This window comes from Cervus elaphus, chromosome 12 (genome assembly GCF_910594005.1).
Source record: "Cervus elaphus chromosome 12, mCerEla1.1, whole genome shotgun sequence".
Classification (NCBI taxonomy): domain Eukaryota; kingdom Metazoa; phylum Chordata; class Mammalia; order Artiodactyla; family Cervidae; genus Cervus; species Cervus elaphus.
In genome coordinates this window covers 41,501,339-41,529,028 of record NC_057826.1, presented here as the reverse complement: position 1 = coordinate 41,529,028, position 27,690 = coordinate 41,501,339, and the positions used below count along the sequence as shown (strand labels likewise).

The 27,690-nt window shown below is 36.9% G+C and overlaps 2 protein-coding genes across 9 annotated transcripts in view; one reads left to right on the top strand and one right to left on the bottom strand.

The window, feature by feature from the left end:
• The window catches only part of GABPB1 (GA binding protein transcription factor subunit beta 1), a 61,417-nt gene that overhangs the window by 14,062 nt on the left and 19,665 nt on the right, over nt 1-27,690 (top strand). For 4 of the 8 annotated variants that reach the window (XM_043919754.1, XM_043919753.1, XM_043919752.1 and 1 more), the window contains exons 2-6: nt 16,655-16,762; nt 21,700-21,867; nt 23,394-23,588; nt 25,529-25,676; nt 26,029-26,142. In XM_043919754.1, the coding sequence (XP_043775689.1) occupies nt 16,655-16,762; nt 21,700-21,867; nt 23,394-23,588; nt 25,529-25,676; nt 26,029-26,142 (733 nt within the window). Of the gene's footprint in view, nt 1-16,654; nt 16,763-17,801; nt 17,913-21,699; nt 21,868-23,393; nt 23,589-25,528; nt 25,677-26,028; nt 26,143-27,690 lie in introns of those variants that run through there. The other 4 variants (XM_043919759.1, XM_043919757.1, XM_043919756.1 and 1 more) reach the window with 2 other exon arrangements.
• On the bottom strand, nt 13,294-13,518 carry LOC122704777 (mitochondrial import receptor subunit TOM6 homolog). The gene has a single exon (XM_043919761.1). It carries the CDS (start codon nt 13,516-13,518, stop codon nt 13,294-13,296), a length of 225 nt encoding a protein of 74 aa, XP_043775696.1.

Below are 27,690 nucleotides of genomic sequence, written 5' to 3'. Positions count from 1 at the left end.
TGATTTTGGAGCCCCCAAAAATAAAGTCAGCCACTGTTTCCACTGTTTCCCCATCTATTTCCCATGAAGTGATGGGACCAGATACCATGAACTTAGTTTTCTGAATGTTGAGCTTTAAGCCAACTTTTTCACTCTCCTGTTTCACTTTCATCAAGAGGCTTTTTAGTTCCTCTTCACTGTCTGCCATAAGGGTGGTGTCATCTGCCTATTGCTGTTTCTCCTGGCAATCTTGATTCCAGTTTGTGCTTCTTCCAGCCCAGCGTTTCTCATGATGTACTCTGCATAGAAGTTAAATAAGCAGGGTGACAATATACAGCCTTGACGTACTCCTTTTAAACAAGCATAATTACTGTGTTCACAGAAATAACACATCTGAAGAGAAGAAGCAGAAAAAAATGGCATTGTAGATTTGAAAATATCAAATAACAACTACTGGAAATAAATACAGTAAATGAATTAAAAACTTAATGGTGCAGTTTGCAGCAGATTAGACTCATCAGGAAAATTTTTGGACTAGAATATAGATCAGACAGCATTATCGAAGATGTAGCTTCAAGGTAGAAAAGATAGAATGATGGAAAATACAGATGACAGGGTAAGAGATACGGAGGATAGTGTGAGAAAGTCTTAATTGGAATTCCAGAAGAAGAGAAGAAAAATAGGTCATTTAGAGAGGTGATTACTGATGTTTTCCAGAAACAATGAAAGATACCAAACTAGGATTCAAGAATCCCAGTGAATCCATATTAGAGTGAAAATAAATTCACACCTCAGTTCAGTTCAGTTGCTCAGTCATGTCCAACTCTTTGTGACCCCATGTACCGCAGCATCCCAGGCTTTCCTGTCCATCATCAACTCCCAGAGCTTAGTCAAACTCATGTCCATCAAGTCAGTAATGCCATCTAACCATATTATCCTCTGTTGGCCCCTTCACCTCCCGCCTTTAATCTTTCCCACCATCAGGGTCTTTTCTAGTGAGTTCTTCACATCAGGTGGCCAAAGTATTGGAGTTTCAGCTTCAGCATCAGTCCTTCCAATGAATATTCAGGACTGATGTTCTTTAGGGTAGACTGGTTGGATCTCCTTGCAGTCCAAGGGACTCTCAAGAGTCTTCTCCAACACCACAGTTCAAAAGCGTGAATTCATCAGCATTCAGCTTTCTTTAAAGTCCAACTCTCACATCCAGAGATGCCTATTGGAAAAAGCATAGCTTTGACTAGATGGACCTTTGTTGACAAAATAATGTCTCTGCATTTTAATATGCTGTCTAGGTTGATCATAGCTTTCCTTCCAAGGAGCAAGTGTCTTAATTTCATGGCTGCAGTCACCATCTGCAGTGATTTCGGAGCCCCCCAAAATAAAGTCTTTCACTGTTTCCATTGTTTCCCCATCTATTTGCCATGAAGTGATAGGACCGGATGCCATGATCTTACTTTTCTGAATGTTGAGTTTTAAGCCAACTTTTTCACTCTCCTCTTTGACTTTCATCAAGAGGCTCTTTAGTTCTTGTTTGCTTTCTGCCGTAAGGGTGGTGTCATCTGCTTATCTGAGGTTATTGGTATTTCTCCCAGCAGTCTTGATTCCAGCTTCTGCTACATCCAGCCCAGCGTTTCTCATGATGTACTCTGCATATAAGTTAAACAAATGGTGACAATATACAGCACTGACACATTCCTTTCCCTCTTTGGAACCAGTCTGTTGTTCCATGTCCAGTTCTAACTTGCTTCTTGACCTTCATCACATTTCGCAGGAGGCAGGTCAGGTGGTCTGGTATTCCCATCTCTTGAAGAATTTTCCACAGTTTATTGTGATCCACACAGTCAAAGGCTTTGGCATAGTCAATAAAGCAGTAGATGTTTTTTTGGAACTCTCTTGCTTTTTCTATGATCCAATAGATATTGACAATTTGATCTCTGATTCCTCTAACTTTCTAAATTCACCTTGAACATCACTGGAAGTTGAAGGTGGCTTGGAGAATTTTGGAGAATTGTGAGCATTACTTTGCTAGCCTGTGAGATGAGTACAATTGTGTGGTAGCTGAACATTCTTTGGCATTGTCTTTCTTTGGAATTGGAATGAAAACTGAGCTTTTCCAGTCCTGTGGCCACTGCTGAGTTTTTTAAATTTGCTGGCATGTTGAGTGCAGCACTTTCACAGCATCATCTTTTAGGATTTTAAATAGCTCAACTGGAATTCCATCACCTCCACTAGCTTTGTTCGTAGTGATGCTTCCTAAGGCCCACTTGCCTTCGCATTCCAGGATGTCTGGCTCTAGGTGAGTGATCACACCATCATGGTTATCTGGGTCGTGAAGATCTTTTTTGTATAATTCTTCTGTGTATTCTTGCCACCTCTTCTTAGTATCTTCTGTTAGGTCCATACCATTTCTGTCCTTTATCGTGTGCATCTTTGCACGAAATGTTCCTTTGGTATCTCTAATTTTCTTGAAGACATCTCTAGTTTTTCCCATTCTATTGTTTTCTTCTATATATTTGCACTGATCAGTGAGGAGGGCTTTTTTATCTCTCCTTGCTATTCTTTGGAACTCTGCATTCAGAGGGGTATATCTTTCCTTTTCTCCTTTGTCTTTAGCTTCTCTTCTTTTCTCAGCTGTTTGTAAGACTTCCTCAGACAACCATTTTGCCTTTTTGCATTTGTTTTTCTTGGGGATGCTCTTGATCACTGCCTCCTGTACAGTGTCACGCACCTCCATCTATAGTTCTTCAGGCACTCTGTCTATTAGATCTAATCCCTTGAATCTATTTGTCACTTCCACTGTATAATCGTAAAGGATTTGATTTAGGTCATACCTGAATGGTCTGGTGGTTTTCCCTACTTTTCTTCAATTTAAGTCTGAATTTGGCAATAAGGAGTTCATGATCTGAGCCACAGTCAGCTCCTGGTCTTGTTTTTGCTGACCGTATAGAGCTTCTCCATCTTTGGCTGCAAAGAGTATAATCAATCTGATTTCGGTGTTGACCATCTGGTGATGTCCATGTGTAGAATCTTCTCTCGTGTTGTAGGAAGGGGGAGTTTGCTATGACCAGTGTGTTCTCTTGGCAAAACTGTTTGCCTTTGTACTGCTTTGTTTTGTACTCCAAGGCCCAATTTGCCTGTTAATCCAGGTCTCTCTTGACTTCCTGCTTTTGCATTCTAGTCCCCTACAGTGAAAAGGACATCCTTTCTGGGTGTTAGTTCTAGAAGGTCTTGTAGATCTTCATAGTACCATTCAACTTTAGCTTCTTGAGCATTGCTGGTCAGGGCATAGACTTGGGTTACTGTGGTATTGGATGGTTTGCCTCGGAAACGAGCAGAGGTCATTCTGTCGTTTTGAGATTGCATCCAAGTACTGCACTTCAGACTCTCTGTTGACTGTGGCTACTCCACTTCTAAGGGATTCTTGCCTACAGTGGTAGATACAATGGTCATCTGAGGTAAATTCACCCATTCCAGTCCATTTTAGTTCACTGATTCCTAAAATGTCAATGTTCACTCTTGCCATCTCCTGTTTGACCACTTCTAATTTACCTTGATTCAGGGACCTAACATTCCAGACTCCTATGCAGTATTGTTCTTTACAGCATCGGACTTTACTTCCGTCCCCAGTCACATCCACAACTGGGTATTTTTGCTTTGGCTCCGTCTCTTCATTTCTGGAGTTATTTCTCCACTCGTCTCCAATGGCACATTGGGCACCTACTGACCTGGGGAGTTCATCTTTCAATGTCATATCTTTTTGCCTTTTCATGCTGTTGATGGGGTTCTCAAGGCAGGGTTACTGAAGTGGTTTGCCCTTCCCTTCTCCAGTGGACCACATTTTGTCAGAACTCTCCACCATGACCTGTCCATCTTGGGTGGCCCTACATGGCATGGCTCATAGTTTCATTGAGTTAGAAAAGGCTGTGGTCCATGAATTAGTTTGATTAGTTTTCTGTGATTGTGGTTTTCATTCTGTCTGCCCTCTGATGGATAAAGATAAGAGGCTTATGGAAGCATTCTGATGGGAGGGACAGGCTGTGGGCGAATCTGGGTCTTGCTTTGATGGCCATGCTCAGTAAATCTTTAATTTTCTGTTGACGGGAGGGGCTGTGTTCCGTCCTTGTTGTTTGTCCTGAGACCAAACTATGGTTGAGGTAATGAAGATAATGGTGACCTCATTCAAAAGATCCCATACATGCACTCAGTGCCTCCGACCCTGCAGCAGGCCACCGCCGGCCCATGCCTCTGCCGGAGACTCCTGGACACTCATGGGCAAGTCTGGGTCAGTCTCTTGTGGGGTCACTGCTCCTTTCTCCTGGGTCCTGTTATGCACAAGGTTTTGTTTGTGCCCTCCAAGAGTCTGTTTCCTCAGTCCTATGTAAGTCTTGGCATCTCTGTGGTAGGGTTAATAGTGACCTCTTCCATGAGGGCTTATGCCTTACCCAGGTATGATGCACCCAGAGCCCCTGCCCCTGCGGCAGGCCACTGCTGACCCATATTTCCACAGGAGACTCTCAAACACAGTTCTGGCTCAGTCTCTGGGGTCTCTGGGTGGGTCCTGGTGCACAGTAGGTTTGTGTGAGCCCCCTGAGAGACTCTGGCGGGTATGGGGTTTGATTCTAAATGTTGATTTCCAAAGGCTTGTCCTTTGCCCTTGGATGTGGGGTATCTTTTTTTGGTGGGATCCAATATTTTCCTTTTGACAGTTGTTCAGCAGAGAGTTGTAATTTTGGAGTTCTTGCAGAAGATGAGTGCACGTCCTTCTGCACTGCCATCTTCAATTCACACCTAGACACGTCAATGAAATTGCAGGAAACCAATGACATTAAGAAAAATTTAAAAAGTAGCTGAAGGAAAAGATAACTATTGAAGTAGGAAGAATTAGGCTAACAGATGACTTCTGAACAATATAAATCAAAAGATAGGGAAATAATATCTGCAATATGAAATGAAAAAAAAAAAAAAAACAAAACAAAGGAAAAAGCCTGTCAACCTAGAATTTTATGCCCAGTGAAAATATCTTTGAAGAATGATGGTGGAAATAAAGATATTTTAAACAAAAACAGATTGTTACCAACTTTGATTAAAGATAATTTAAACCAGCTTCATTCATTGGAAGTTTTTGTGATGATAGAAATATTCTTTGTGCTGTTCAGTATTGTAGTTATAAGTTACATAGGACTGGCGAACTCTTGAAATGTGGCTAGTGTGAAATGTGGCTAGTTTAATTTTCTAAAATTAAACTAAATTTTAATTTAAATGGTTAGTGCACCTTAGTGCAGTCCTGAAGTATATACATGAGGTAGAATGAACCCCACATGGTCAAAATAAAAGGTATGAAGGGCTGAAAAAGAAAGTGATGTATATTTAGAAAATGAAAAGGAATAAGGACTGTATAGTACAGTAGAAATTATCTTATGGATTAAAAAAAAAGACAGAAGCAGAGCGGAAATGAATGGGATTCTATATTCTGGAGTCCTTGTCTAGAAGGAGGGTAAATTTAAAAAAAAATGTGGAAAACTTTAAAGATATAAAAGGAAAGAAGAGTATGATGAACCCCACATATTCATTACCTAACTTCAACAGTGATCAACTCATGGCTAATCTGGTTCCACATACATCCCTCAATTTATAACAAATTTCAAGTATCACATCATTTAATCTGTAAATATATTGTTTTTAATCCTAAAATGTTATAAACTTAAACTAAATATTGTCAGATCCAGACAGTTTCTTATTATCAATATTAATATCAATACACATTTAAGCAGTGTTTCAAATCTCCAAATGATCTTTTAATTTATTTTAAATTTAGGGCAGTTTTAGCTTCACAGCAAAATTGAGGGGAAAATAAAAAGGTTTCTCACATACCATCTTCCTTCCCCATACGTGTGTAACCTCTGCCACTGCCGGTGTCCCCCACCAGAGTAGTACACTGTTACAACTGTGCATGCACTAACACGTCATGCTCACCCAGAGTCCATAGTTTACATCATGGTTCATTCTTGGCTGCGTGCCTTCTGTGGATTTAGAAAAATGTGTAGTGGCAAGTATCCATCATTAATGGTATCATGCAAGTAGTTTTTCAGTGCCCTAAAAAAGTGACTTTCAAAAATTTACATTTAGTTTCTTCAAACTGAATCCAAACAGAGTCCCCCCATTGAGTCTGATTGATGTGTTGGTTGGGTCTTCTAAACTCTGTAGGTTTTTGGGGAAGGGGGAACTAAAGATTTTGATTAACTTTAGACTTTAATGCATGGCATGGTATCTAGGGAACCACTAAAGAAAGAATATAACTTCCAAATCAGTAGATGAAATAGAATGTTTAAAAAAAAATCAATCTGAAAGAAGACAAGAAAGAACAGAAACTGAACAGAGAACAGTGGAAAGCATACAATAAGATGCTAGATTTAAACCTAGGTAGATAGTACTTAAAGGTAGAAATGTCCAAATGATCCCACAGGTATCATCCTAGCACACAGCACTATCAGCCTGAAATACTTTCATACCTGGTATTCCTGTCTCAGTTCTTCCCAGCCACTGTGTATTTCCCACATAATAACATGAGTTGTTGTTCAGTCACTCAGTTGTGTCTCTTTGTGACTCCATGGACTGCAACACGCCAGGCTTTCCTGTCCTTCACTATCTCCTGGAGTTTGCTCAAACTCATGTGCATTGAGTTGATGATGCCATCCAACCATCTCCTCCTCTGTTGACCCCTTCTCCTCCTCCCCTTTCCCAGCCACCAGTGTCTTTTCCACTGAGTTGAGTCTTTGCATCAGTCAAGTGGCCAAAGCATTGGAGCTTCAGCATCAGTCCTTCCAATGAGTATCCAGGGTTGATTTCCATTAGGATTGACTGGTTTCATCTCCTTGCTCTCCAAGGGTCTCTCAGGAGTCTTCTCCAGCACCACAGTTCGAATTCTTTGACTCTCAGCCTTCTTTATGGTCCAACTCTCACATCCGAACATGTGTAGTTTTTTTAAAAACTAATTCAATCACATCACAACCCTTAAGTTTAAAACATTTTAACATTTTCCTAGTAAACTGAATACAATCCAGACTCCCTAGTAGTGCCTATAAGGCCCTACATGAAGTGGCCTATTCATACCTTTGTGATTGCATATCCTATTCTTCTACTTTTATCTCAAGGCCCTTATATTGGGTTGGCTAAAAAGTTCATTTGGGCTTTCATGTAACATCTTATAGAAAAACTTGAGCGAACTTTTTGGCCAACCCAGTGCTTGGCCTCTCTCTGAATCACCAGGAACAGTCAGAATTCTTAGCTTTAAGCACCAGAAACCACCTCTGGTGAATTTTATAGGAAAGGAATACATCACAGAAAGAAACTGCTGTCGTTACTGTCATTGGAATCTGCTGCTGCTCTTGTCATAATGGATTCCGTGTACTTCCTGCTTTTTTAATGGCACTACCATCTAAGTTAAATTCCAGCTTAGATACTTCTCTTTTGGAGAGGAGATCATATGACTGTATCCCAGTTGCAAGGAAAGCTGGGAAAGCAGTTATCTAGTTTCAGTAATAGGTGGAGGTTTCTGCCTTTCAAGACTGATGAGGAGAATTCCCTAGATGTTGAGTTGCTAAAAGATCATTATATCCATCATGGTGCTTTTCTCTGGGATCCTTCCTTGCCTTGCCTCTTCCTTCATTTGTGTCTCTACTCAGATGTCACCTCCTCAAGGAGGCCTGACCTTAGACTTTTCTTAAATGGCAGTTCTCTGTCCCTAATCTAATACTCTCCATGTTCGTACCCTGCCTTATATTTTCTTCATAGCAGTTATCACTACTACTACTTTAACTAGTTGATTGATTAACTAATTGACAGGCTCTCCCTTTACTACACAAGCTCTGTGGGGTTAGGGACTTGTCTGTTTTTGTTTGCCTTTCTTTTGGAAGATACTGTGTGCTAAGTAAATGTTTGTTTAATGAACGAAGAGGAAGTGTACAGATTATGGCATAAATTTCTGATAAAAATGGAAAGGTAGAATTGTTGAGGAGTTAGCTCATTTAAGAAAAAGCTTATTGGGGAAGAGGAATGTTTGAAATGGGTTGGTTGAAATCTGGGATTTGGAGCAAAGGGTTGTGACCATTGCAAATGGGAAATATCATGAGGTCTGGAATAAGGTGGGCTTGTATGGAATGAGGAAGAACTATTAGATTCTGATGTCTGTTGGAGATTATTAAGTGGGAGGTTAGAAAACTGGATGAAATGAATGTATGAGGTTGAAGTAGTTGATACACAAACTTATACTGTAGGTTGAAATTTTGACTTGATTGCTACAGAGGAAAACGTTACTCATTTTTTTTAATTAAAAATAAAATAGTATTTTCACATAGCTGAGTACTGTGTTGCTATAAAACAAAATTTGATTTATACCTTTTTTTTTTTTTCAGATTCTACATATAAGTGATATCACATGATATTTGTCTTTTTCTGACTTACTTCACTCTATATAATCTCTGGGTCCATTCATGTTGTTGCATATGGCATTATTTCACTCCTTTTTTATGACTGAATAATCTATTATGTGTGTATTGTTTCACATCATGGTTTTCTCTGGATGTGTGCCTAGGAATTATTGATATTTTTATTTTGACAGCATTTGATATATGTTGTAGGGTAAAATCCGTAAGCTTTATGCTTATGTGTGTGCCTGCTCAGTCGGTTCAGTTGTGTCTGACTTGTGACTCCATGGACTATAGCCTGCCTGGTTACTCTGTCCATGGATTACCCTGGCAGGAATATTGTAGTGGGTTGCCATTTCCTTCTCCAGGGGATCTCCCTGACCTGGGGACTGAGTCTGCGGCTCCTGTATTGGCAGGCAGATTCTTTACTGCTGAGGCACTTTATGTTTATGTATTAGGAGGCAATAGAGATACTAGCTTTCAATTCAAAGAAACAAAGCAAAAAACCTGACAGTGTTAAATTGAATTATAAATGTCAGTATGAATTTATGATTTAAAATATTTATTTCTTAATTCTACCCCAATGTATATTTCTTTCTTAGCTCTGTCCATTGAAAAGACCTAGAAAAAGTGTGTCCCTTTGGTAAAAATGAGTACTGCTCTTGCTCCAGTTTTGGTCTTTAAAAAACTTCTACTTAGGATCCAGAGCTCCTCAAGAAATGACTGATTCCAGGATTGTGTCGGGAAACACACATAGTGCAACTGGAACATGTTCTGTCAGAAGTGGGAAAACTTTCACAGACACAAAAGCCAACCTGAAGAAGCTCTTGTCCAAAATTGAGACAGATTAAGATGAAAAAGAATAAGGAGAGTAATGTATAGAAACAAACAAAAAAAACCCAGAATAAATGGAAATGGCATTTATACTTGTTCTTTACTCTGAAAATCAGTAAACATTTGAACTGCCTTTTTAGTAGAAACTATATTATAGTTAATGAGGAGTGTCAGATAATAAATACAGAAAGAATTATAGAATTGGAAATCATAATTTGTTACAATCTGTTATGGAATAATTGACTTGGGCCAGGATCATTAATGGATGCTGAAAGTGTTAGTTAAAAGGTTCAATGATAATTGAATATTCATATGGTGTCAGAGCAAATCCACAGAGTTCTGGCTGGTCTTGAAGTAATATGATAAAACTTGACACATATACAGTATCGTTATGCTTTCTGTTGATGGATGTTTAGTTTGCTTCCATGTCCTAGCTGTTGTAAATAATGCTGCAGTGAACATGGGGATGCATGAATTTATTTAGAATAAAACTAATTTTGGAGAAGGAAATGGCAACCCACACCAGTATTCTTGTCCGGAAAATCCCATGGACAGAGGAATCTGGCAGGCTACAGTCCCTGGGATTGCCAAGAGTTGGACACGACTTAGCGACTAAACCACCACCAAAACTAATTTAGAGGTGTAACAACCAGATATAGTGTTTGTCAGCTTTAAAGTACATTTGTTTTTAGAAGGGAGCAGGATGAAGCAAGATGGCCAACTTTTAATTTAGCATGGGGGTGATGGGCACATGGATAAGTGTGTTTGTGTACATACACACACACACACACACACACATATATACACATATACATATACTTTCCTATATTTGAACATTTTTGTAATAAAAACTCTTGAAATATTTTTCTGTTGACACTTAAATCGCTTGTAGTTTCTTATTTTTTTCTATTACAAAAAGTATTTCTATACACGTTCTCATACATGTTGCTCTCTTTGTACACATGCTGTAGAGTATACAAGGAAATAGGCTAGCTTCCTAGCAGTGAAATCTCTGAATCAGTGGGCAGGTGCTTCTTCAGCTGGACTAGATACTGATGAATTGTTTTTCAAAATGATTGTACTGATGAGAATTTTAGAGAAGGAGGTCATGAAATGTATGTCTTTTCTACTAGATGATGAATTCTTTGAGGGTAGAGACTCACATACGTTTGTGTGTTTAGTCTCTAAGTTGTATCCGACTCTTTGCACCCCCATGGACTGTAGGCTGCTAGACTTCTTTGTCCATGGCATTTTCCAGGCAAGAATACTAGAACGTGTTGCCATTTGCTAACTCCAGGGGACCTTCCCAACCCAGGGATAGAAGCTGAGTCTCTTGTGTTTCATGTATTGGCGGAAGCCCCCCAGAGACTCACATATAGAAATATTTAAATTGAATGAAATTGTATTTTAGGGAGATTGCCTGGCAGCAGGCTGGAGAAACCACAGTTAGGTCAGCTAAGAGGCTATTGTGATGTTTAAAGTATGAAGCTATGAGTGTACAGGAGTAGAGGTAGTGGAGAGGAAGGAAGGAAATAGAAATCTTGGAAAGAAAAGATCAAAGTGTATGCATTCTTATTGTTGGATATTGATGCTTCACTCTTGTGCCTTACAACAGCCAGCAGTTGGTTGGTTTCACTTTATAGTAAACAGGTAAGTTATGCTTTCCTGGTTAATTCAAAACTGTGTATTGGTCCAGGTCTAATAGAGTTCTAGCCTTATCTCCATTCTATGCTCATACTCATTTTCAAGCCTCAGTCTCTTTCTGGGATAAATACATGTGATTTAAAAAGAGACTAGTAGTTGAATGAGGTAAAGGGACAGTGAATTGCAAAGATGAAGTAGAGTCCAAAGTAGAATTTATGGATGCTTCATCTCCAAATCAGTTTGTGAAGTCTTACAAGGACCAAGGCTATATCTTCCTATAGTTTTTAGAAGGAAAGTCTATCCAGTCTCATAATGGAAAATTCATTGCATGCAGTTTTTCTAAAAGAATGTCATATATATATATTTAAACATATACATGTTTATATATGTATTCATTTTTTCCAGTTTTATTAAGATATAATTGATATACTGCATTGTATAAATTTCAAGGTGAACAGCATAATGATTTGATTTACATACATCATGATCACCACAGTAAATTTAGTGAACGTCCACCGTCTCATATAAATACAAAATTTTGTGGTGAGAACTCTTAGGATTTATTCCCTTAACAACTTTTATATATAACATACAGCAGTGTTGGAGAAGGAAATGGCAACCCAGTCCAATATTCTTGCTTGGAGAATCCCATGGACAGAGGAGCCTGGTGTCTGCAGTCTTATCAGATCGCAAGAGTTGGACACGACTGAGCGACTAAGCACACACAGCAGTGTTGATTATATTAATCATGTTGCACATTACACCCCAGTGCTTACTTACAACTTCTTGTAACTGGAAGTTTGTACCTTTTTATTATTTTCATCCAACCCCACTCTCCTCACCCCTGCCTCCTGTTACAACAAATCTGTGTCCTTGAGTTTGTTTTTGAAGCGTAATTGACCTACAGCACTATGGTAGAAAGTTGTGTAGAGATGCCCAAAGGTGGGGAGAAGAGCTATTAATATAGTCTGCATTTTTTGGTCTCTATTTGAATAGAAAACTGTTACACCTTTAAAGGTCAGAGCCTTGAGAACTGGCTATCCTGTATATTTTTCTTTTTTTTCGCTACGTTGTAAGGCATGTGGGACCTTAGTTCCCTGACTAGGGATCGAACCCATGCCACTTGCAGTGGAAGTGCAGAGTCCTAACCACTGGACTGCCAGGGAAGTCCCTATAGGCAGTGTTCTTAACTTGTAGCAAAAGCAATAGAATACAAGGTAAGGTTAAGGTAAAAGAAACAGATCCAATATGGAGTCAGATTTGTTTTCCTCTATTACAGTATCTTTTATTTATGAGTGTGGGTGGGAAATGGGCTGGGCAAAATCTGTATTTAAGCTCCATGGTGGTTGTGTGGAATTTTATTATACTCTTGTGTCTGTTTTTATATATACTCAAAATTATCCATAAAAAAGGAAAAAAATATAAAGACTACAATATTTATGATATATATTAATTTAACTATTGTTTGTAGTAAGGCATTTCAGTGTTTTCCTATTTTAAATAACACTACTATATATACATTGATATTTCAAATAGTTTTCTTGTGATTTCTGTGAGTGGAATTTACTAGGTCAAAGTGTGAAAATTTCAAAAGCTTTAGATGTACATATAGTGTTAAATTTCTTGGTGAAAAACTAGAAGAATTTTATTGGGTTTATAATTGTACTCATTGAGCATGTGGGTGACATTGCAAATTTTATTCTAAAATTTTGAGTGAGACAAAGTTTATTATTAAGTATATTGTAGTAGGCTTACATTATCTAAGTGTTTTAATTCATTTTCTTTTTTGAGTGTTAATAACAGTTCATGGAACTAATACTTCAGTTTTATGGAGAGTTTTCATGTCCAGTAAATGCTGTAATTCTCACAATAGCTTTTTGAACTATGAATTCAGTTCAGTTCAGTCACTCAGTGGTTTCCGCCTCTTTGCGACCCAAGGGACTGCAGCTCGCCGGGCTTCCCTGTCCATCACCAACTCCCGGAGCTTGCTCATACTCAATGTCCATCAAGTCGGTGATGCCATCCAACCATCTCATCCTCTGTCATCCCCTTCTCCTCCTGCCTTCAATCTTTCTCAGCATCAGGGTCTTTTCTTTTTTTGTGTACACGCTTTATTTGTTAAAATACCATTAGGTTATTCCTCAGGATAAGAGCAAAGATCATCCCCTGCGGAAACTTAGGATCTGTGTACAGCATTTTACAGAACAGAAGACAGCACTAGCTGAAGCCTGCATGCTGGCCAGAGAAGGGTGTCATGAGCGGACTCAGCAAAGAAAGGAAGTCTGTCCAGGAAGGGAGGTGCCATCTGAATCAAACTCCAGTTGCCATCAGGGCAAGTCTTGTGACGGTCATGGATTGGAGGCTGTTTTTGGAAGGATCGAGGACAGCACAGGGGTTCTATGTGTCTTCACAGCTAGACCTCAGGCTGAGGTACCATTAGGTCAATGTCATTCAAATTTCTGACCAGCCACACTCTTGCAGCAAAGAGTCCCACATTGAGAATCAAGTTCCTCTGGAAGTCATTCCTGTCGGTGCCAAAGCGGTAGACACCCTCGAGCCAGTCTCCCACATTGTCTGGAATTTGGGGAGCTTCATTTTCTGAGCCCACAGCGGTCACACCGGCCCCACTGAAAGCCATAGCAGCACCTCCGCTCTCCGTAAGAACTCTGAGTTAAGTTGAGTCGCTCAGTCGTGTCCGACTCTTTGCTATCCCATGGACTACAGCACACCAGGCTTCCCTGTCCATCACTTTCAAACTCATGTCAGTTGAGTTGGTGATACCATCCAACCATCTCATTCTCTGTCGTCCCCTTCTCCTCCTGCCTTCAATCTTTCCCAGCATCAGGGTCTTTTCAAATGAGTCAGTTCTTCACATGAGGTGGCCAAAGTATTGGAGTTTGAGCTTCAGCATCAGTCTTTCCAATGAATATGCAGGACTGATTTCCTTTAGGATTGACTGGTTGGATCTCCTTGCAGTGCAAGGGACTCGTAAGAGTCTTCTCTGCATCACAGTTCAAAAGCATCAATTCTTTGGTTCTCAGCCTTCTTTATGGTCCAGTTCTCACATTCACACATGACCACTGGAGAAACCAGAGCTCTGACTGGACGGACCTTTGTTGGCAAAGTAACGTCTCAGGTTTTTACTATGCTATCTAGGTTGGTCATAGCTTTTCCTCCAAGGAGCAAGCATCTTTTAATTTCATGGCTGCAGTCACCATCTGCAGTGATTTTGGAGGCCAGGAAAATAGTCTGTCACAGTTTCCATTGTTTCCCCATCTGTTTGCCATGAAGTGATGGGACTGGATGCCATGATCTTAGTTTTCTAAATGTTGAGTTTTAAGCCAGCTTTTTCACTCTCCTCTTTCACTTTCATCAAGAGGCTCTTTAGTTTCTCTTTGCTTTCTGCCATATGGGTGGTGTCATCTGCATATCTGAGGTTATTGATATTTCTCCTGGCAATCTTGATTCCAGCTTGTGCTTCATCCAGCTTGGCATTTCACATGATGTACCCTGCATATGAGTTAAATAAGCAGGGTGACAATATACAGCCTTGACATACTCCTTTCCCAATTTGGAACCAGTCTGTTTTTCCATGTCTGGTTATAACTGTTATTTCTTGACCTTTATACAGGTTTCTCAGGTGGCAGGTAAGGTGGTCTGACATCTATCCTGTCTCTTGAAGAATATTCCAGTTTGTTGTGATACACATAGTCAAAGGCTTTAGTGTAGTCAATGAAGCAGAAATAGATGTTTTTCTGAAATTCTCTTGCTTTTTCTATGATCCAGTGGATGTTGGCAATTTGATCTCTGGTTCCTGTGCCTTTTCTAAATCCAGCTTGAACATCTGGAAGTTCTTGGTTCACGTACTGTTGAAGTCTGACTTGTGGAATTTTGAGCGTTACTTTGCTAACGTGTGAGATGAGTGCAATTGTGTGGTAGTTTGAATATTCTTTGACATTGCCTTTCTTTGGGTTTGGAATGAAAACTGACCTTTTCCAGTCCTGTGGCTACTGCTGAACTATGAATTACAGAAATTCTAAACAAAATAGACTTTTTTCAAATTAATTACTTGTAGTAATTTCTGTTACCACTAGATGGCCCTCTCAGCAGGTACTTTTGAACAAAAAGTAGCTAGTTTATAGACATTTTGAAGTTGCTGTATAGATCTTAACATACATTTTAATTGGAGTTTAAAAATGGTTTATATCAGATTATGATAAGCTGTTTTAGAATTAGTAAAGAAATTCAAGAGGAAGTTTTTTGCAGTGGGTTTTGTTTTGTTTGCTTCTCAAGAAGAGAGTTTTAAACTAAATGGCATTCAGTACCATATACATATTTTCAGTAAATATTTTAAACCTTCATTAAAACTTAATGACTTGAATTAGGCTTCTCCATTTGCTTGTGGGAAAGATATTTGTCACTTTGCCAAAGCAAAAAAGCAATCTTTCCTGCTAAGTCTTTAAGTGATTTTATATAAATCTAACTCTTTATCTCTGAGGATTTAATATATAGATAATGAAATAAGTAAACTGATGCTTGATGTGGAGCTATGGTCCCCTTGGTCAATTTTGTTGTCCTAACAGAATTGAGTTCCTCTAAGGGTTGGAATTATTCTACTGTGGTGTTCATGGTTCCTGTCTGATGAGAAGTTGGGGTGAAATTGCTATATTTTAGTATTTTTATCATCTTAACTTTTACTATCTTGACAAAAAAATTAGAGCATCTTTGATTTTGGTCTTACTTGACCTCACATGTATGTTCTTCTGTTGATTTTTCAATATTATTATATTCATTAGTTTTGCTTTTATAATAAATATTTTGTTTTGCCCACTCTCCTAGCCTGAAATGAAAGCTATGGTTAATATTATCTGTACAATTTAAAAATCATTGTATTTCCTCCCATCCAAGTACTAACCAGGCCCAACCCTGCTTAGCTTCCGAGATCAGACGAGATCGGGCGCGTTCAGGGTGGTATGGCCGTAGACTGTATTTCCTTAATTTCAAGATAAAGGGAAGTAGAAGGAAAGCAGTTTATAATAATATGTGTATTTCAATATGTAAGTACTGGAGCAGATTATACTAGGTGAAGCAGATACATACTCCCTAGACTGTGACATTAGTTTTTTCCAGATTACTTGTGTATCTTGTATTCAGGATTTCAGGTACAGGGCATACTTACTTTATAGATGCTTAGTGAGACACATACTCTATTGATAATACTATTAGACTCTCTTTTCCTTATTTTCATTAAATGTAAATTGTGCCTTTTCTGAAAGAACATACATGCAAATGCCTATACAAGGATTGAACATACTTATTTTCAAATTCTGAGCACATTTACTGTTACAAAAGAAAGTTATGGTAGCTTTATTTTAAATTTTTACCAGTTAAAGAGGGTAATGTATTTACTTTACTTCTATTTATATTTGTGAGATAATTTTGTTGCTGCAACTCCTCCAGTGAAAACAGTTTGTTGCTACTTTTAAATTCTAGACAAGCTTTCTCTGCCTCTTACCTCTTCTATTTTTTTTTTTTTACCAGCTATGTTCAGAGAATTCAAACTAATTTTATTGCCCTAGGTAAAAGTTTAATAAAAATCTGCTTCCAAAGTTCAAATAAAAATTACTTTTGTGTGATCTGTAGTTTCAGATTAACTGTATCACAACCTTTTAAAGAGATAATTGAGAAATGACTTATTAATAAAGATAGAAGGGGAAAGAAGTCATGTCATAATATATAAATGAAGATGTTAAATTCATCTGTGTTTTGTTTAGATGTCCCTGGTAGATTTGGGAAAGAAGCTTTTAGAAGCGGCACGAGCAGGTCAAGATGATGAAGTTCGTATTTTGATGGCTAATGGAGCTCCTTTTACTACAGACTGGGTAAAGAATGATTTTAATGTTGTGGTGTTTTTTTTTTTCCTTTCTTCTTGTTCTTACTTTTTGTTTTTCCAGTTAAAAGTTTAGTCAGTATTGTGTTTATAAATGGTGAAAAGTAATTTTTTTTAATTCTAAAACTGCAAAAATTTGTTTGCAGTTTTAGAATTATAGCTAGCTTTTTAAAGAGAATGGTTCATATAGTTTTTTTAAAAAAATATTGGACAACCTTATCCAAATATTCTGTCCAACCATGGATTTTTCCTTAAATTATGGATTTCAGTAATGTAGGATGAATGTAAAATGTAGCTGCTTGAGATTTAATTTAAAGGCCTTATAAATAGCACAGGTAGGATTTATAATTCAGAAAAAACAAATTTGGTGTTAATGTTATAATTGATTCTAAAAAGTAAAAATGTTTGCATTTCAATTGATACTTGTGAAACTATTACAAACGTGACCCAGAAGGAAGAAAGGAATGGGAAGGAGTTCTTAGTAACTATAGAAGGCAATTGTGAAGAAGATAAAAACCATAACTATTAAATTCTGTAGGTAAATCAAAAGGGATGGTCTTGGTAGTATGGAGGGTTAAGAATCTGGATTAATTCTCCCACTGGTAACAACTAAAAATTCCAGAGTTTTGATTTTGTTGTTTTCAGCTTACTTGTTCCATGTTCTTTTTTATATTTTATTCGGAACAAATTTTTTTATTATGGAAAATTTCAAACACATTAACCCCTGCATACCCTTCAAAAATTATCAAATCAAATGAGTCTTATTTTCTCTATAGTCCCACTTTCTTTCTTTATTTTGTATTATTTTAAAGTAAATTTCAGGAACCATTTTGTTTCATCCATAGATTTCAGCGCCTCTCTTTAAAAGATAAATATTTTTTGACTGAATATGAAAAAAAAAATTGTTAGTGCACCAATGAGTTAGACAGGGATTATCAACCTGAAAAACCAAGCGAAGGCCAGAGCCAGAGAAATTTCAATCTTAGAACATTTTCTGACTCAGTACATTTATTTGCCTGTTGGTTTTCCCACCTCCCTGGCATAGGTGACTTTAGAGGAAGACCTGAGACTGCTCACAGAGAGAAGTCTTATAGAGATCCTTTCCCCATAATACTGGAATCCCAGAGAGATGTACCTTCATGGTAAGGGTAACCAGAAACACCCCCGCCTTCCTCCTGCCTGCCCTCGCCCCTGTTGTTGGATACTGCAAGACAAATGAAGCAGCCTGATCCAAGTATCAAATGGAGAGAGGAAAATTTTTGTTGATATAAATTTGGAGTCAAATATTTGTGGCCTTAACTCACAAATACTTATGTATTCTGCAAAACCATGAAGTGAAAAATGAATTTAAGGTGGTCTTTGGACTAGAAGTTCCCCCAGGTTTCCAATGTGAGCAAATGAATATTCTTTCTGGAGGAACCTATTCATCCCAGGCTTTATATCCACAAATGAAATTCCATGGAAAATGAATGGTCAAAAATAATTGAAGACACAGGGACACAAAGCAATTTGGATAATAACCCACTGGAACAACTGATAGCATTAAGCAGACTTATAAGGACTGTAGACAGGATTTTAGTAACAGATGAGGAGCAGCTGAAGAGAGAATTAGTAAATTGAAAGGTAGAAAAAAAAATCATCCACAGTGCAGCACAGAGAAAAATAGAAAATATGAAAGATGTCAGGAGTCATGAAGGCTAGTGTGTGAGAAAGTCTAACATATATCTGATCATAAATCTACAAGGAGAGTAAGAATAGGGCTGAAATTATTTTTAAAAGATAATGGTTTAGATTTTCCAAGACTGGTGAAAGATGGTAGCTCACAGATTCAAGTAACACAGCAAACCTCCAGCAGGATTAATAAAAACAATCAGTACACATGTAGACACATCATAGTGATCCTGTAGTACATCAAGACAAAAAAAGCCTCGAAACATCAGTGAGGGATCACCTCACACCTGTGAGAATGGCTGTCATCGAAAAAAATCTATGCATAACAAATGTTGGCAAGAATGTGGAGAAAAGGAAATTCTTGTGCGCTGTTGATGGGGATGTAAACTGGTGCAGCCACTATGGAAAATGGTGTGGAGATTCCACAAAGAATTAAAAATAGAACTATCATATGATCTAGCAGTTTCACTCCTGAGTATCTTATCTGGAAAAAATGAAAACTCTCAATTTGAAGAGCTGCATGCACCCCAATGTTCATAGCAGTGCTATTTATAATAGCCAAGATATAAAAGAAATCTGAGTGTCTCCCAACACAAAAATGGATAAAGATGTGGAATATTACTCAGCTATAAAAGAGAATGAAATTCTGCCATTTGTAGCAATATAAGTCAGAGAAAGGCAAGTACTGTATGATCCCACTTGTTTGTGGAATCTAAAAATAAACAAATGTATATATCAGAACAGAAACTGGACTCACAGATATAGAAAACAAACTAGTGGGGAGAGAGAAGCCAGGAGGGACAAAATAGGATATAGGATTAAGAGAAGCAGACTACTGTATATAAAATACATATGCAACAAAGACATATTGTATAGCACAGGGAATTGTAGCCATTATTTTATAATAACTTTTAATGAAGTATTATTTATAGAAATACTGAATCATATGCTATATACCTGAAACTAATACTGTATATCAATTATAGGTCAATTAAAAAAATAAACCTTGAAGAAACACAAAAAAACCTTAAGAAAAATTAATGTCAACAGTACATAGAAATTCTCATGACAGTAATGACAAAGATAGGGCAAATGGCTTGATATGGTACTTTACTAAAGCAAAAGTTTAAATGACCAATAAACATGAAAAGATGCTCAGCTACATTAATATTGGGTAAATGCAAAGTAAAATCATGAAATACTATTGCATATTCACCAGATTAGCAAAAACAAAATTAAGAAGTCTGGCAGTACCAGCTATTGGTGAGGAGATTCATATATTGATACAAACATTTTGGAGGACAATTTGGCAGTACCTTGTAAGTCTGAATATGTACCTGCCCTAAGGAATAGCTGTTGAACTTCAAAGAATATTCCCAAAGGAAACTCTTGTTCATATACTTGAGACATGTATAAGACTATTTTTTTTTATAAGACTATTTTTAATAGCAGCATTATTCATAATAACAAAAAACTGGAAATTTTAATGTTCAGCAATAGATTGGTTAAATTAATTGTGGCTTATTCACTTGGTAGAAAGTTACAAAGCAGAGAAAACTAGTGAACCACACTTAAATTCATCAACATGGGTGAATCTTATGATGTTGAGCAAAAGAAGGCAAGTCTCAGGGAAATACATCAAATGCGATTCTATTTAAATAAAGCTCAGCAGGCAAAACCGAAGTATATTGCTTAGAGATATATAGTAATAAAAAAAAAAGCAAAGTAAAACAATGTTTACTCCAACTTCAGGGATTGAGGGAAGGGTTTTTTAGGGAGTGGCATGTAGGAAGATTTTAAATTTTGGTAATGTTTTATTTCTAGACTGTGATGGTGTTTACCTAATTTTTTCCCTTCAAACTACATATATGTATGAATATATGTATGTATTTTTTGTATCATCAACCAAAAAGGTAAGGTCTCTAGAAGAAGAAATAAAATAAACCTTATATCATACTAAGTAGAGCTCATGGCTGCTAAATGGGCTGCTGAGATACTTATTAAATATTAGAATTTGAGAGTATAGAAAGGGCCAGTTTAAGAAACAGAATATGGAGAAAGAAAGGACTCTTTAAGAATCTTCTTTGATCTGCTGGAATGACCATCCCTTAAAAATACAAGGCTTTTAATAGTAATGAAATAAGTATTCCAAGGGTAAGTGATTTCCATTTTTACCATGTATTAAGAGCACATGCCTCGCTTTGTATTGACTCTTGCTGTGTGACTTCAGGCATATCAATAACCTTTGTGCTTAGTTTCTTTTACTCCCAAATGAGGATAGTAATAGTACCTATGTTATAAGGAGATTGAATGAGATAATAAGTGTAAAGGCCTTAGGATAGTGCTTGCTATGGAAACAAAAGCCTTAGTTGCTATTATTACTGTAGTGGTCTTAGCAAATCACGTATTCTAGTGAACTCTCTTGGTTCTTTAAAATGAATGCCTTGATAATCATAGAGTTGTAGGGACTTTCTGTGCTGCTAAATGCTTAGGCTATAATATAATTCTAATTATCATCTATTAAGAATATACCTCTGATAAGGCTCTCCTTCACATATTAGTATGTATTTCCCCTGTATGAATGTTGTGTTAATATAGTGACTGGGCCACATGGAATCAATTTCAGGAGAACTGGGCTCTGATTTGGTTCTTTTTTAAAAAAATTTTATCGGCACATATAGTTGATTGACAATATTGTGGTAGTTTCTGCTGTGAATTTTGGATCTGTCTTAATTCACCTTTGGCAATGCACCTCAGATCAGATTTTTCCCTTGAAAAATGACTGTATGAACTCCTTTAAAAAGATTACTGAGGTGCTTTAATTCCTGTGAAACAGTTGAATGTAAAAATGTACACTAACATTTAATTGATATGAGTTTCTTAGATGAAAAGAAGTTTTTGTGTGAATAGTATAGGGAAAACATCCTAGTACTCAAAAATTTCTCAAACTCTTAATTGCTGATGAAATTAATTTTGTTTAGACTATTTATCTGATAAAAAAATAAAGCATGTTTGAATTAAATGAAATATTGACTTTTCTTCCTTGCTGAGAAACGAATGGGACTTCTTGAAGGTTCCTTTGAAGAGATTGATCAGCAAAAATTACTCCTTTTCAGTTTTGAGTTACTATTGTTAACATTTGATAAAAAGATAATCTGTTTGCTCTGTGGACACAATATATAAAATAGAAGGTAGAAAAAGAAGTATATTTAAAAATGACTATACATGTGGATTTTTTTTTTTTTTCTTGTGGTGTAGCTGGGAACTTCTCCACTTCATCTGGCAGCACAGTATGGACATTATTCCACCACAGAAGTACTACTCCGAGCTGGTGTAAGTAGAGATGCCAGAACCAAAGTGGACCGAACACCATTGCATATGGCTGCCTCTGAGGGCCACGCCAGCATAGTGGAAGTTTTGCTTAAGGTATGTGTTCTCTTTTTGTACTTTGCTTTTGAAAGTCAGCCCACAAAGGTTTATAAAACCATAGTGGTTTTGTAAGAGGGAGAAGGGAACTAGTTTTGTTACTGGCCAGGGTCCTTGGACTCCTTAATCAATAGAAATTAGTAAGAGACCAGACAAGAAATTCAGGCAGGGCTTGTGCTTCAGCATGAGGGAGTAAAAATAGGGAATAGGTTCTCTTGCTCATTCTCTGAGGAGGGAGAAGCTGGTCCCTTAAATAGGGTGAGGGTAGGGGCCAGTCCAGCCATTTAGGTAGGAGGGGTTGCTTGAGTGGTCTGCCCTCCTCCTTTGGTGGAGCTGTGTATAGTACCCAGGTTTTGCTCCCAACACCTCAGAAGTGGCAGTTGGGATTTTGGTGTTTTTGTATTTAATGTTCATAATTTGCCCCAATCGCACATGCAGTTATTTTTAGTCCCTATAGTTCCTTTGTATTCTGTAGCTAGAGGAGTTACTTGTCCAGGTGTAGGCACTGCAGCAAAGGGTCTAAGGTCCCAGCCTGTCTCAGTTTGATTGAATGTCTGCCTTTTCTACCCCCGTTATCTCACTTTTTGTGTGTAAGCATTCATTTAAATGAAAATTATTTTAAAGTTAAGTCAGTTGATTTCTTAGATCTTAGTCTTTGCTATGGTCAGCGACCCATAACTTTGTCTTACTCAACACATTTTAAATGTACATTGAAGGGAATGTTAGTTTGGATAATTAACAAACAGACAAATAGTATGGACAGGGCTTTTTCTTTAATTATCTAAATGCCAGAGAGAAAATTCTTTGAAACAGAGAGTGTTAGATGTAGATATTCTTAATCCTTTTTATTCTAGCCTCTAGATCAGCTTATCTAAAAAACATAGAGTGTAAGCCATAAATACGAACCATATGTAACTCTAGATTTTCTCTTAGCTACATTTAAAAAGTAAAAAAGAGTTTTTCATATTATATTTTATTTAACTCAGTATATATAAAAAATTATTTCAGTATGAATCAGTATAAAATTATTACTGAGATGTTTCGCATCCTTTTTTTGGTGTGATGTCTTTGAATTCCTGTGTATTTATGCACACAGCGTCTGTATTCAGACTACATATATCTAGTGACTACCATTATGAATAGTGTACCTCTAGAAAGATCCCTGTTAATTCATTATATTGCACTGGTTTTGAAAGCAAAGGATATTTTTGTGTAAATAAGGGGCTGGTGGGTTTTGGAGGAAGCCATATAGTTTTCTTTCACCCCTTATGCCATTTTAGTCCTTCGTGCTCATGACTGGGTAGCTTAAAAAATAATTGCTGTATTCCTGAGAAATCAGAAAGAAGGCAATTGGGAAAGCCTTCCCAAATAGGAAACTGACTAAATTAGCAGATGTATGGTGATTCTGGGAGTTAATCATGTTAGTAGCAAATTCTTGGTTTAAAGCACAGTGGTTAATATTTTCATATCAGGACTTTTTTATATTTCGTATTTTAGAATATTCTTATTTTGGAATATTTTTATAGCATGGTGCTGATGTTAATGCAAAGGACATGTTGAAGATGACAGCTTTACATTGGGCCACGGAACACAATCATCAAGAGGTGGTGGAGCTTTTAATCAAATACGGTGCTGATGTACACACGCAAAGTAAATTTTGTAAAACGGCGTTTGATATTTCAATAGACAATGGAAATGAAGATTTAGCAGAGATACTACAGGTAACTTTCGGCTTTAACTTAAGAAAATAAAATAGAGTATAAAAAAGAAAATAATAAAGATCTCTGTCATACGGATGATTTAACTATTTAGCTTATAGGTTTTTTTTTTAATTTACTTTTTAATTGAAGGATAGTTGTTTACAGAATTTTGTTGTTTTCTCTCAAACCTCAACATGAATCAACCATAGGTATATACATATATCCCCTCCCTTTTGAACCTCCCTCCCACCTCCCTGCCCATCCCACTCCTCTAGGTTGATACAGAGCCCCTGTTTGAGTTTCCTGAGCCACACAGCAAATTCCTGTTGGCTATCTATTTTACGTATGGTAATGTAAGTTTCCATGGTACTCTTTCCATACATCTCACCCTCTCTTCCCCTCTCCCCATGTCTATAAGTCTATTCTCTATGTCTGTTTCTCCACTGCTGCCCTGTAAATAAATTCTTCAGAACCATTTTTTTAGATTCCATATATGTGTGTTAGAATACAATATTTATCTTTCTCTTTCTGACTCACTTCACTCTGTATAATAGGTTCTAGGTTCATCCACCTCATCAGAACTGACTCAGATGTGTTCCTTTTTATGGCTGAGTGATATTCCATTGTGTATATGTACCACAACTTATTTATCTATTCATCTGTCGATGGCCATCTTGCTTGCTTCCATGTTCTATCTATTGAAAATAGTGCTGCAATGAACAATGGGATAGATGTGTCTTTTTCGACCCTGGTTTCCTCAGGGTATTATTTAGCTTATAGTTTTTCATTTTGGACATTATTTTGGACAGACCTATTCCTCTTTCACTTCCTTTTTGTTCATTACTGTTTATTTTCCTAATTATAAGACCATAGTCTTTGCATGTAACATTAGAAGATTAGATAAAGTGATGACTTTCGGTGTTTTTAAGGTTCTAAATTTCCCTTCTAGACATTTTATTCTATTAATTGTTTTATTGAATGTTTGGATACCATATCATTTTTCAACTCTGTTGTCCTCCCACTGAAGTTTTTTTTAAGTAATCATAATAATGTCTCCTTGGTGAGTAATAGTAGTCTGTATCATTCTGATTGGTTTCTTTTATTTTTTCACCATCCTCAAAAAAGTCTGTTTATGAACACAGTTATTTATGGCTTTTGGACAAGTTTTCCTAATAACCAGCATTACTTCTCTTCTCTTTAGCTAGACAACATTGATGTAAATTATCTTCTTTACTTATTGCTTCTTGTTCTTCTTCCCAGTAGAACTCTTCTATAAGACCATATGAGTCTATTGACGTTTAGCTAGTTACTTAAAATATGTTGTATATTCAGGGAAATAAACACATGCTGTGCTTCTTTCAATTTTTTTTCTTCTAACTGCAGTTTGGGGCCTAGAATTGGGGATGGAGAACAATTGGGAAGGAAGTGCTTTATATAGGTAGTGTTATATATTGCCAAACATAGTAGAGAACATAATTTTGATTTAAGTAATTTGTTTTCTCTAACTACAGGGCAGCAGAATATCTTTCAATTGTAATACATATATATATATTATATATATATATTTTTTTTTTTTCTTTCCCTTCTGCACAGCTTGCAAGATCTTAGTTCCCTAGCCAAGAGTTGAACCTACACCCTTAGCATTGAAAGCACAGAGTCCTAAGCACTGGTCCACCAGGGAATTCCCTCAACTGTGTCCTGTAAACGTCTCTCAGATACTAATTTCTCCTCACAGGGGATTTTGCTGCTTTACCTAATCAGGAAACTTAGGATATAAATCCATACCTGTGATTTACTTCTGTACTTCCAATAGACCATAAACAAAGCTTTCCATTTGTACTATATAATTCTTCTTAGATTACAGAATGTTCCTTTATATTTGTGTTTGTATGATATTAAAAGTCTGTGCTGTATGTTCTGGTTGTAATTCTGAAAAACAGCTCTGGTAATTTGTCGCCTAGATTGCTATGCAGAACCAAATCAACACAAACCCAGAGAGTCCCGACACTGTGACGATACATGCTGCAACACCGCAGTTTATCATTGGACCTGGAGGGGTGGTGAACCTAACAGGTCTGGTATCTTCAGAAAATTCATCCAAGGCAACAGGTATTGAGATGCATATAGGATAGCTGTTGGGATTTTATGCTTTAGTAGGTATACATCCTTTTAAGAAAGGACTGTTGGAGAATAAGGGTAAGATTATATTAGCCACCTTGGTTTTCTTTCTTATAATTGGCAAAAATCAAATTTTTATGAGAAAAATAATCTAAAGAAAGGTGATATTGCAAAACATACTACAATATGACCTTTCAAAAGCTAATGCTATCCAAGCTTGTTTTCACAAAACTAATATTATCTAAGCTTCATTTAATAGTTGAATAAAGTAAAGTAGTTTGTCAGAAAAATGCACTAGATTAAATTCCTTAAAGATTCAAACCTGTTTTCTCGTTTCTTGTAGATGAAACGGGTGTATCTGCTGTTCAGTTTGGAAACTCCTCTACATCAGTATTAGCTACATTAGCTGCCTTAGCTGAAGCATCTGCTCCATTGTCCAATTCTTCTGAAACTCCAGGTTAGAAAAATAAGTCAAAATGTGTACATCAGAAGTTGGAGATTCAAACATTGACAAAGGCCAGGAAGAACATTTAAAAGGCGAAAGGGGATAGGGTTGAGTTTATGGGCATCTGAGAAGTCAGGCAGGGTGAGGCTGCACATCCTGTTCAGCTCTAGCTAATTTTATTAAGATGCTCAGTCAAGTGTTGCCAGGTTCTGTTTTTTTCATGGGAAGCTGAAAATCTGGGTTTTAAAAGGATATAAAATTTTGGCAATCAATTAAAATTAATTAAAATTAGAAACAGACTTGTATGGTTCACGGGAAACATCTGCTTACCCAATTTAACTTTGTTTTACTAGTCTGTGACTTTGTGTAAAAAGTATATAAATATATGTGAACTTGCTGTGTTTCTCATAACTTTTAATTTTTGGCAGTTATATTAGAATGATGTAAAATCTTAATGACTGACAAAACTAGGAAATAGCATATCAACAACCACCGTTATAGGGTAACCTGGGGTTAAATGATTACAGACAATATTAATAGCCAGTTTAGATAAGGTTTACCTTATATTATATTATAAGGTTTACCTTATTATATTCGGTTGGCCAAAAAGTTCATTTGGGTTTTCCACAAGCTGTTATGGAAAAACTCAAAAGAACTTTCTAGCCAACCCGATACATAACCAAACTAGTTCTTGCTGTAATTATGTAAGTGAAATTTTTTTTTTAATTAGAGAATTAAAAAAACTCCACAAAATTATTTTTCTTACTGTAGCTTAAGCCACTATATTTGGACAGTACTTATGAAAGTAAAGAATAATTTGTTGTTATTCATTATTTAAATTAATGTTTTTTAAAAATGTGACCAATAATAACAACAACAACAGTTCCCTGCATGTTTACTGTGTCTGCTTTAAGTTCAGTTCAGTTTAGTTTGGTGTGTGCTTTGCACTGTGGCAAACATTTTACTTACCATCTCATTTAATCTTCACCGAAAAGATTGAAGGTAGATATTACTGAATTTGTGTCTTTAAGGTGATGAGTGGACGATGTATTTTTAGGGGAGGGAGTACCTATCTCTCCTTTCTCTTTCTCTCCTTCCCTACCTCCTTCTCTTCCCTTCTCCCCACACCTCCACCCCTGACTAGTGATAGTAAACATTTCTTCATTCTCCGGCTTCTTTAGCATTGTAATCAGTGTTTGAATCTAAACCTTTGTATTTGGGAATCTGAAGATTTTTCTGAATCCCTTTTGCCCATTAGTAGCTATGTGCATCATCCTATTGACATGTGGCTTTTATGACCTATGCCAAAGGATCTCTTCAGAACCTTTGTAACTGCAAAAGCATATCAAAGAAAGTTAATTTCATTGGTGGGTTTCTGTTTGATTAAACTTGTAAATTTTTTTGCCTTTATTAAAGTACATATCGCTGTAAATGAATCCTTTCTTCAAAGTCAGCTGGAAGTTTTGGCATTTAGACGTTTGGCTCCATGAATTGGTCATAACTTTTCTTCAACCTTTGAACATGTTATGTGTGGTCTAGTCTGAGAGAATTGGTAACAAT

What these genes read in the sequence shown, in the direction of transcription:
- LOC122704777 (XM_043919761.1), bottom strand. Translation starts at nt 13,518, where the DNA reads ATGGCTTTCAGTGGGGCCGGTGTGACCGCTGTGGGCTCAGAAAATGAA.